Genomic DNA, 11,170 nt, shown 5'->3' on the forward strand with positions numbered 1-11,170 from the left:
GATATTGGCAGCTGACGTCCCCTGCATGTTAGGGTTGAGCCCCCTAACCCTAGGATCCCCTTCCCCTCCACCATCACCCCCAATATATAGGCCCCCTCATTGGTTGAAGGCTGTTGTTTCCTCTTTCCTATTAGAAGCCTGGATATTTTGCATGTTTCCACCCCAATATCCGTGTGTTGCTACAACCCAAGTCCCCCCCGAGCTACTGGAAACCCTAAGGTAAGGTGGAGGGCCCCCCTTACCCACATAACCTCAAGAAAATCGGCTTTGAATGCCCACCTTTTTGACCTGGCCCGGCCTGTGCCATTGAATGGATCTACCTGCATTTAAACACTCGCCTACAATGGGAAGTGATAACGCCCACTGTGAGGGGTTTTGTGAAGTCTGGACTCTTGGTTTGATGTCAATCTTCTGTTCCACCGCCCCCCAACACCGCCCCCCCCTCCAGCCCCATTAAAACCCTTGCGTTGTTCGGAAGAATGTAGCCCCATGTCTCTCGTCGTAGTGTTGATGTTCTGGTGTATTCAGAGGGGGGAAAACACACACACACACACACACACACACAAAACTTGGCTCCCGCCCTGGCGAGTAAAAAAATGAGAATGAAGACAAACTCCTCTGTGTTATGCTGAAAGTATATTTATATAGATATAGATATAGATATTTATTTCTCTGCAGACAGCGTGACTGATGAGTCATGTTTTACACGTCAAAGTACAGCTTACTTTAACACTACAGAGTTTTTTTTGCACCAGGGTGAGATGGATGGCTGCGTCTCAATTCATTTCACAAAGCCAGCACAACTCCGGGTACAGCCACAGGAACGAGTCGAACACGAAAAAACGAGAGAGAGAGAGAATCACACACAACTCACTGAAGTACACAAGTGCCAAGAGGTACCCAGGAGAACAGTAGCCACTTGAAAGTCAACAGCACGTGAGGATGTATACAAAGCTTTGGCAGATTACAGGAACCAGGTCTGAGATCCAAGTGTACACATAGGTAGGATTGGAACAGAAACACCAGGAAACGAAACGACACAACCCCCTCCCCCCCTTGACCCTGCACGATACACACACGCGCACGCACACGCACGACGACCCTGTGAGTGGCTCTTGGCCTGGGGGACACGAAGGAACAGAGAGAGAGCGGCTAAGTTTCTGACTTAGCGGGGACGGGACCTGCGGAAGCGACCCCCGGCGCGACCGTAGTAGGGCCCCAGCTCCTCGTAATCCCACTCATCATCGGACTCGCACTCGGCCAGGGCCTCGAAATAGTGGAACGGCCAACACTCGGGATCCTTGTTATGGAGTTTGGCCAGGAACTTGAGCACCAGCATCTTGCTGATCTCCATGAAGGCCCGGGGGCCCCAGAGGAACTCGTACTCGGTGGGCTGGGTGTTGGGGATCTCCCTGTACTCTAGGTATTTCTGCCTGACAAACTCCTCGGTGATGAGCTTTTTGATGTTCCCCAGGAGACCGTGCTCCCCCCGGACATCCAGCCCCAGCTTCTCCAGGAAGCTATAGAGCAGGTCTTCCCGGATGCAATTGCCTTTGATAAAGATGAGGCTCAGGACCGCCATCAGGAGGCCCAGCTTGGGGATCTCCAGGCAGGGGGGTGGCGAGGCCACAGGCCCGCCCCCGAACTTGTTGATGATAATGTAAGAGTGGGTCTGAGGGTCTATCTCCTTCAGCTGATACCCAAAGACACACTCGAGCTTGTGGTTGGCGCGCTTGATGATCTCCAAGGACTGGTCCTTGTACTCCCGGATGATGAACTTCACCATCTCGGACCGCCTGATGGGCACGTTGCCTCCGTCCTTGACCAGGAGGAACTGCACCAAGGCGTTGGCCCTCTCATCTAGGGGGGACACGGGCCCCGCCTCCCCCTTGGGCTCATCCTGGCTGGTCCCCACCCCCAGGGGCACGCCAGAGAGCTCAGAAAGCATCAGAGAGTGGGGGTTCCCCGGGTTTTCCCACGCACCCAGGGCCCTCGAGGTGCCCGGCCCCTCCCAGGCGCTCAGGGCCCACGAAGTGCTCGGCCCCTCCCAGCCACTCAGGATCCTGGAGGTGCTCGGCCCCTCCCAGCCACTCAGATCGCGGGAGGCGGCGATGGGGTCCTCCCAGTTCCCCAGAACCTCCCAGTCATTATAGTTCATGTTGGCCCAGCGACGCGGGGGCTGCCAGTTGCGCATGGCCAGCCCCCGGCCGCCGCGGGCGTTGTCTTCGTCATAGTAGTCGTCGTCCTCTTCGGTGTTCAGGTGCTTCTTCTTCCGGGTGGCTTTGCCCCCGGGGCGCCGGGGGGGCTCGTCGGGGGTCTTGGAACCCTCCTGCGGGAAGGCCATGGCCTGGGGGGCCGCCGCCGTGGCCATCAGCATGGTGGGCTCCGCCTTGGACCCGCTGGGGGCATTCAGATTGGGCTGGGGGACCCAGGGCACGGCAGGTAGGGCCTCGGCATAGGCAAAGGGATCCTTGGGGACCAGCGGCAGCGACCTGGGCAGCTCCGGGATGGCGGGGGGCCCCTTGAAGGCGTCAGACGAGGCCGGCTGGAACTGGGAGGTGGAGGGGAAGCAGCCCCTGGGGGTGGGCGCGTAGGCCTCCGGGGTGGCCGGCAGGCTCTTCCAGGCCGGCGGGGCGCGCGTCGCCATCCCCTTGGGCGCGCAGAAGGTGGCGGCAAAGATCATGCGCTCCTTGGACGGAGCCCGGCGCTCCTTGGAGGAGGTGCGGCGCTCCTTGGACGAGGAGTTCCTACGGTCTATGGACGAGGCCCTGGATTCCCCCGATGGAGTCACCAGCGCTTTCACAGGGCCCACGGGAAAATTTCCCGCCACTAGGGGGGTTGCGGGCTGGCCCGGCAGGGTCGCCGCGGCGCCCTGCTGCCAGGAGGGCTGGAGTTGCATGTCGGGCAGCTCTGCTTGCGCACTCGGCGCCGGGGCCTGCTGGGGGGGTAGCTGCATTTGCAGTGCCTTCTGGGAGGCCGGGCCCCCCGGAAAGGGCTGCTCCTCCATCTGCAGCAGAGGGGGGCCCTGCCGCTGGGCCTCCTGGGCGGGCAGGGGCTGCCAGAAAGGCCCAGGGGCTTTGGGGGCCTGCCAGGCCAGCGCCTGAGCCTGGGGCGCCTCCTGGAACTCCATCGAGGTGGGCATCTCCTGGGCCACGGGAGCCGGCTCCTTGGGGGCCTCCCAGATGATGGGGGGGCACTGCACAGCCTGCGGGACCGGCAGAGGGGCCGGCAGGGCAGCCTGGGACACCTGCGGGCCAGCAGGGGGCGCCGTGGGCACCTGCGGGGCGCCCAGCTGCACCTGTGGGGCCAGGCGCACCTGCGGAGCCGCTCTCATCGGGGGCGCCGCCCGCAGCTGCGGGGCGGGCAGCCGAGCCTGGGGGGCCTGCCGCAGAGGGGGTGGGGGCGGCAGGGCCTGCCAGAGCGGCGGTGGGGTGCTCAGGACCTGGGGGGCAGGCCGGATGGGCGGCGGCGCCTGACGGATCAGCGGCGGCGCCTGGCGGATCGCAGGTGGCCCCTGGCGCACGGGAGGGGGTCCCGGGCGGATGGGCGGGGGCCCCGGGCGGATGGCCGGGGGCACCTGGCGCAGCGGGGGCTGAGGCTGCCAGGCGATGGTGGGCGCCTGCCAGGTGACCTGCGCTGCCTGCCAGCCCAGGGGCGTGGCCTGCCAGCCCTGCCCAGGAGCCTGCCACCCCGGCGAGGTGGCCTGCCAGCCGGGGGGAGTGGCCAGCTGGGCTGGCGGCGCCTGCGGGCCCTGGGGGACCTGCGGAGGCGCCCTTATAACCTGCGACTGGATCTGCAGGATCAGAGGCTGAGCCTGCGGGGCCCAGGACGCCAGGGGCTGCGCAGGGGGGGCCGTCGGCTGCGCCATCGGGGCTGGAGACGCCGCCGGCTGGTTGATTGGAGCTCTCGCGGCCGTCGGATGAAGCATCAGGACTCCCGGACCTGGAGGCTTGGCCATCGGGGCTCCCGGAGGCGGAGGCTGGGCGATCAAGGCTGCCGGGGGCGGCGGCTGGGCCAGCGGAGCTCCCGGAGCAGCAGGTTGGACCATCAGGACCCCGGGAGTCAGAGGCTGCGCCATCAGGACTCCCGGAGCCGTCGGCTGCGCCATCGGGGTCCCCGGAGGGGCCGGATGCCCCATCGGGGTCCCGGGAGGAGGAGGTGGCACCATGGGGGTCCCGGGCGGTGGAGGAGGCACCAGCGGGGTCCCGGGAGGAGGAGGAGGCGCCATCGGGGTCCCGGGAGGGGGAGGCGGGGCCAGGGGGCCCCCGGGAGCCGAAGGATGCATCATCAGGACCCCCGGCGTCGGAGGCTGCGCCAGCGGGGCTCCCGGAGGGGGCGGATGGATCATCAAGACCCCGGTGGTCGGGGGCTTGGCCATCGGCCCTCCCAGCGGGGGCCCCTGGACCAGCGGGGGACCCCCGAGGGCAGGCGGCTGAGCCAGCGCCGCCGCCACCGGGGCGGGCGGCTGGACCTGCGCGCTCTCCCAGGCGGGCTGCGGTGCCTGCCAGGCGGCCAGCGACGCCTGCAGATCCATCGGAGGCGGGTCCCAGGGGACCGGCGGAGCCCGGGAGGAGGCGGGCGGGGCGCGCATCAGGACGGTGGGGCGGCTATAGACCGGAGGCTTGGGCGCCTCGGCCGGGGGACTGGCATCACCCAGATTCTTACTTAGCTGCGACATTGCCGGTGCGGGCGCTGCCGCCGCCGCTGCGCTCTGACAGCCGAGCCGATGGATGGGGCTCCCTCCGACAGCTGCCGGGCCTCCTTCCTTCCTTCCTTTTTTTTTTTTTTTCCTCCGGAGCGAAGCGCAGTGGAGAGGAGAGAAGAGGGGAGAAGGGGAAGAGAAGAGGAGAGGAGAGAAGAGAGAGAGAACGCGCCTACGTGGCTGGTCGGCGGCTCTCTCCTCCCTGCTGAGCGGCTGCTGAATAGGAAGTGAGCGCCGGCAGCTCGCCCTCCGCAGCGGCTTTGCGCAGTAAGAAGGCGGAGGGAAAGGGGGCTCAATCCCGCCCCGTCCCCGCCCCCCCCCCCACCACCACAAGTGGATCCCGCGCGCGGGGGGCGCACGGACCAGCCACCCTGGCTGGGAGACCACGTACCTCTTTCCCTCTGTCTGTCTCTGTCTGTCTGTCTGTCTGTCTGTCTCTGGGTCCCGTCTCCAAACGCCAGGCAGCAGCCGGGGCCGGCTCTGTCCAGGGATGTAGCCGGTGCGTCGGCAGCAGCGAGGCGGGCGGCGAGCAGGAGCCGGGCTCTGCCTCCGCAACCCCTCCACGCTGCGGTGCGGAGTGGGAGCGGACCACCGCGGAGCAGGGGAAGGCATCCACCCGCGGGGGGAGGAGGAGGAGGGGGGCGATGGCGTGGGCTGAGCGCAGCCGCAGCCCAGCCGCAGCCGCAGCAACAGCAGACGTCTACGACGCGCGTCAGCCTGAGCCGCCCCCCGCCCTCCGCCCCCCGCCCCCCTCTCCTTTCATCTAATTGTCGAAGTTGATGGAGAAGGCAGAGAAGTCTGTCCCCCCCGGGCCTGCCCTGGGGGGTGGGGATAAGCCCCCCTGCAGATCGTGCTCTTAGGGACACGGTGGGAGGCCCCCTGCATGCATATTGATCAGGATGCGTGCATCTCCCAGGCTGTAGGGCTGCCGCGGGGGATGCGTGCCCCCCGCAGACACCTGTATCATGGCTGGGGATGCAGAAGGAAACTGAGGCGGGAGGCAGGCACGCGTCTCGGGGCCAAGAGAGCTGGGCACGTGCACAGGGTTTGCAGAAGCACAGTGTTTGCGCCTGAAGTGCAGGAGATAGGGCTTGAGAAATAACAGGCGGGTTTTTTTTGTGTGTGTGTGTTTTGGGGTTTTTTCTTTTTCTGGACACAAGCAGAGGAAATGGGTGGCAAAGAGTCCAGAGAGGAAGGAAAGAAACCCTAGAAGGTCTAGAGGTTGAAGAAATCAAGGGAAGGCAGCATTTTTTTTTCTTTTTTTTTTTTTGCACCAGGAAACCGTTCCCGAGCCGCGGCCGGGATGGGAGGGTTAGGGTTGGTTTCTTCCTGGTGTTTTTCATCTGTTGCAGCGCGGGAAAGCAGCTGTGAAAATAAACAGCCAAGGCAGGAAGGAATACAGCGGGCGAACCTGCAAGATCCCGGGTTAATGTGTGGGGCCGTGGTCGGCAGACCGCGGCTTCGCGAGCCACATGCGGCTCTTTGGCCCCTTGAGTGTGGCTCTTCCTAAGCCTTAGGGGTACCCTCGTTAAGTGAATCACAATGCACCTACCTATATAGTTTCAGTTTAAAAAGTGTGGCCCTCAGAAGGAATTTCAATCGTTGTCCTGTTGATATTTGGCTCTGTGGACTAATGAGTTTGCCGACCACTGGTGCTAGAGGGGAAAGAAAACAGCGCCACGTGAAGCCTGAAAAACATATACCTCGGCGAGGTGGGGGGGATCCTGGTAGACCAAATCAGCTTAAACCCGAGACAGAGAGAGAGAGAGAGAGAGAGAGAGAGAGAGAGAGAGAGAGAGAGAGAATATGACTTGGGAACACTCCACCGCTTCCTGCCAACAAGTCCTCCTGCAATGGTTTTCTAGAAATACACAAAACACTAATCTTAAGGTGGTTTCATTTAGAAGGGATGAGACTCAGTCCTGGGGCGGAGAGTCCACAGTGACGCCCCCCCCAAAAACAGACAGACAGAAAAATAAAACCCATATGAAAAAGGCCACGAGGGGGCATCAGAGAGTGGAGAGGGCTCTACCCCACTCCCCCTGAATGGATACCCTTGGCCAGCGTTTCCCAAATTTAGGGAGTTTCTGAGTCCCCATGAAAGCGTAGACACGCTCCCAAGTCCACCGGGGGAGTTGGGGACACACGGTTTCGGTAGACACTGGCCTGAAGCCATGAGAGAGCCATTTGGGAAGGAGGTATCAGTGGTTTGAATGATGAGCCAAGGAATGAGAAATCGGGGTTGTTCTCTCTAAATGTTTCATGGTGCCCCATCCTGGGATACGGGCACGCTTAGGGTTTCTGGGTCCCTCTCGTGGGTTAACAGTCCACACCAGACCTCTCCGTTTGATAGGGGTTTAGAACCACATCCGAGGGGCCAAGTCTACACTTAACCCACACGCTCCGCGATCACCAGCTCGGCCCCATGATAGTCACTGGACATGGATGGCTTTGGGGGGACAGGGGGTCGGTTCACGTTTCCAAGTGAGTTTCAGCCGATGACATGTCTGCTCTCTTTATTTTTTAAAATGTGTTTTTTTTATTGATTTTTGAGAGAGAGAGAGAGAGAGAGAGAGAGAGAGAGAGAGAGAGAGACTTGCAAATGACTGACTCCCAGCAGGAAACACAGCTGAGGAAGCAGGTAGCATACAGCCAGCCCCTTTGTAGAGACTGACTTTTAAAAAAAAAATATATTTTTATTGATTTCAGAGAGGAAGGGAGCGGGAGGGAGAGAAACACCAATGATGAGAGACAATCATGGATCAGCTGCCTCCTGCACGCCCCCTACTGGGAATGGAGTCCGCAACCCCGGGCACGTGCCCCCACTGGGAATCAAACCCGGGACCCTTCAGTCCACAGGCTCAGGATCTATCCACTGAGCCACACCGGCCAGGGCCAGATCGACTGTTTGGATGCCAGCAAAACCCAATACTCTCCTGAATCCAGTGGAAAATTGGGGCCACGGATTTTACATAGGTTCCCCCCAAAACCTCTCCTCGTTCCATCTGGCTTTCTGAAGCCCCCCTGCCCCCACCGCAACCCCTCTTCTGCCTATATGCTCTTTGTACCCCAGACCTCGGAACCAGACGGCACCAGAATTCCTCCTCCTCCTCCTCCTCCTCCTCCTCCTCCTCCTCCTCGCTCCGCCACAAGACAGATCCAAAATCCAAGGTGAGTGGGACACCGCAGGCAAACACAGAGCACCCGTGGGATGCCCGTGCCTGTTTTTTCTTCTGATTAGGAAGGACTCTCGTATTTGCATAAGTCTATCGCCAAAGGGGGAACATGCCTCATCAGAAAAAAAGCAAAAAAACACCCCAAAACAAACCAAAAAGACGGGGAGAGGAAGGCAGAGTATAAACAAGCAGGCAAGGCACTGAGCTGGGAGTAGGTGGGATGTGTGAGTGCACTGACTATCTGCATCGCCACAAGAAGGGAGACTCCCCTAGGGACTGCAGCCTTCTTTTTTTATTCCTCCTTTTTATACATTTTTTACGTATGTATTTTTATTGACTTCAGAGAGGAAGGGAGAGGGAGAGAGAGAGAGAGACAGAAACATCCACGATGAGAGAGAATCGTCGACCGGCTGCCTCCTGCACGCCCTCTACTGGGGATGGAGCCCGCAAACCCAGGCATGTGCCCTGACTGGGAATCGAACCCGGGACCCTTCAGTCCACAGGCCCATGCTCTAGCCCAGGGGTCCTCAAACTACGGCCCGCCGCAGGCCACATGCAAATACAAATATTGTATTTGTTCCCGTTTTTTTTTTTTGTTTTTTACTTCAAAATAAGATATGCGCAGTGTGCATAGGAATTTGTTCATAGTTGTTTTTTTTTTTTTTTAAACTATAGTCCGGCCCTCCAACGGTCTGAGGGACAGTGAACTGGCCCCCTGTTTAAAAAGTTTGAGGACCCCTGCTTCTAGCCACTGAGCCAGACCAGCTAGGGCTGGAGCTTTCTCTTTTGGAAAAATATGTTTTTATTAATTTTTTTTTTTTTTTTTTTTTTTTTTTTTGCGAGAGAGGAAGGGAGAGGGAGAGAGAGATAGAAACATCCGTGATGGGAGAGAATCATGGATCGGCTGCCTCCTGCACGCCCCCTACTGGGGATCGAGCCCGCAACCCGGGCATGTGCTCCGATGGGGGAATCGGACTGTTACCCCCCGGTTCATGGGTTGATGCCCAACCACTGAGCCACACCGGCTGGGCAGGGGCCTTTTTCTGTTCACTTGCAAACCCCAGCTCATCCTGAGTGGCCAGTAACGAGCTGTTGATGAACGTGTAGAAGTAGCAACACAATTGCTTGCCTATGTTCCACACACCTTCCTTCCGACCCCTCCCCCACCCCCCAGGCTGTTAGAATTACATGTTTAGGAGCGAGTCAAAGACTCTGTTACAATGTTCCCAAAGCCCAAACCTATTTATTTATGAAACGCCTTTTACGAAGGATCTATTTTGGGTGGACCTACAGAGCAAAATCCTTGCAGACACCTAGAATATGCACGTAGTATTTATTTCGCATTGTTTTTAAAACTCATGTTGGTCACAGTTGCTGCAAATAAAGGAATCCTCCCTCCTGTTTGGAGTGTGGGGGTGTGTGCTGTAGCAAAAAAAGAGAAAGAAAAAAGAAAAAAAATAACCAGTTCTAAAGAGGGGGAGATTCCTGAGTGTTCTCCCAGTAAACAGGCTGAGCCCTGCAAGAAAAACATAGACTATATCCCAAGTAGGAGGCGCATGAAAGCATTGCAAGGGGTTCCTTAAAACAGTGTAATGACTGTCTATTGGATGGTTATTGTCTGGCCAAATACCGCCTCACAACACCCACAGGTGGCTTGAGCCCATTTCACAGATCAAGAAGTCGAGGCTGAGGTGGGTGAGGAACTTGTTGCAGACCTGGCAACCTCCCTCTGGAACCGAAGCCTGCAGTGTGGGGTTGCCAAGAGCCAGCATGCTTCGCCATTAGGCCAGGTCTGCCAAAACCTTTTTTTAAAAAAATCTGGTTTAATTAACATACAGTGAAATGCATAGATCTGCGCTCTTAGAAATTTCTTTTTTGTTGATTTCAGAGAAGAAGGAGGAGGGGGGAGAGAGAGAAACATTAATGAGAGAGAACCATCGACCGGCTGCCTCCTGCACTCCTCCTCCTGGGGACGGTGCCTGCTAGGGAATCAAACGGTGACCTCCCGGTCAATGCTCCACCCACTGAACCACACCAGCTAGGGCCAGTTTCATCTTTTTGCACGTGGCTGGCTACCCATCGTGTTCCCAGCGCCATTTCTTGAAGAGGCTGTTTTCCCTTGTGATTCTTGGCTCTCACCTTCCTTCCTGAAAGATATCTATATCTATATATCTATATCTATATCTATATCTATATCTATATCTATATCTATATCTATATCTATATCTATATCATCTATATCTATATCTATATATTTTTTATCTATATATTTATATATATATATTTTATTGATTTTTTACAGAGAGGAAGGGAGAGGGATAGAGAATTAGAAACATGGATGAGAGAGAAACATCGATCGGCTGCCCCCTGCACACCCCCCACTGGATATGTGCCCACAACCAAGGCACATGCCCTTGACCGGAATCGAACCTGTGACCCCTCAGTCCGCAGGCCGACGCTCTAGCCACTGAGCCAAACCGGTCAGGGCCTGAAAGATATTTTTTTTTGCTGGATGGGACTCAAGAGATGCACCACTGGCTTTTCCTCTGGGCACGTTTAAGGATGCCCCTCCATGGAATTTCAGCAAGAAGGCACGATTCTTCGCCTCCTTGCTCTGGAGGTAACGGTCCCCACTCCTCTGCTTTTGAGCGCCCCTCTCCTCTTTGCCGCCCTCGTCCTCCCATCCTAATGGGCCTGGGTGTGGGTCCCCCTTATGTATCCTTGTCGGAGCTGATTGAGATGATTGGATGGAGAGGTTAATGCATTTCGCAAAAAAAAAAAAAAAAACCCTCAGCTATTATCTCGTCAGATAATTTCTCGGTATTATCCTCTCGCTGTCACTCCGCCGGCTCTCTGATTAGACGCGCATTAAAACCATCTTCACGGTGCCCGCGGGGTCGCGGACGCTCTCTTCATTGTCTCGCTTCGCTGCTTTTCGCGAACCTGTCTCTCCGTCCACTGGCCCTTTGTCCCCGGGCTGGCTCAGCCCGCTGCGAAGCCCGTTGGGGAAATGGCTCGTGTGGAAATTGTGCTTTTCTCTCAGACATTTCCACTCCCTGCTGTCGTCCCCCATCTTTTTCTCTCTTTTTTTTTTTTTTGCAGAAGCCTCTCGTTTGTCCGTGTAGGGTATCTACCCATCTTGCTCTGTCCTTGCACGTATTGATCAGCCTGGGGCTTCAGTCTTCCTCCCCCAGTTTGCACACCTGGCTGGTCCCCGAGGCTTCCCTTCTCCGCCACGGGTCACGTTTTCCTGTTTCTGCCCATGTTGCCGAATTTTATTATTATTATTATT

The 11,170-nt window shown here is 57.9% G+C and overlaps 1 protein-coding gene across 1 annotated transcript; it reads right to left on the bottom strand.

Annotated features, from left to right (window-relative positions):
• Positions 1-619: 619 nt before the first annotated feature.
• On the bottom strand, positions 620-4,851 carry MAGEL2 (MAGE family member L2). The gene has a single exon (XM_059677998.1). It carries the CDS (start codon positions 4,676-4,678, stop codon positions 1,166-1,168), a length of 3,513 nt encoding a protein of 1,170 aa, XP_059533981.1. The 5' UTR covers positions 4,679-4,851; the 3' UTR covers positions 620-1,165.
• Between the last annotated feature and the right edge of the window lie 6,319 nt (positions 4,852-11,170).

Source organism: Myotis daubentonii, chromosome 21 (genome assembly GCF_963259705.1).
Source record: "Myotis daubentonii chromosome 21, mMyoDau2.1, whole genome shotgun sequence".
NCBI lineage: Eukaryota > Metazoa > Chordata > Mammalia > Chiroptera > Vespertilionidae > Myotis > Myotis daubentonii.

What these genes read in the sequence shown, in the direction of transcription:
- MAGEL2 (XM_059677998.1), bottom strand. Translation starts at nt 4,678, where the DNA reads ATGTCGCAGCTAAGTAAGAATCTGGGTGATGCCAGTCCCCCGGCCGAG.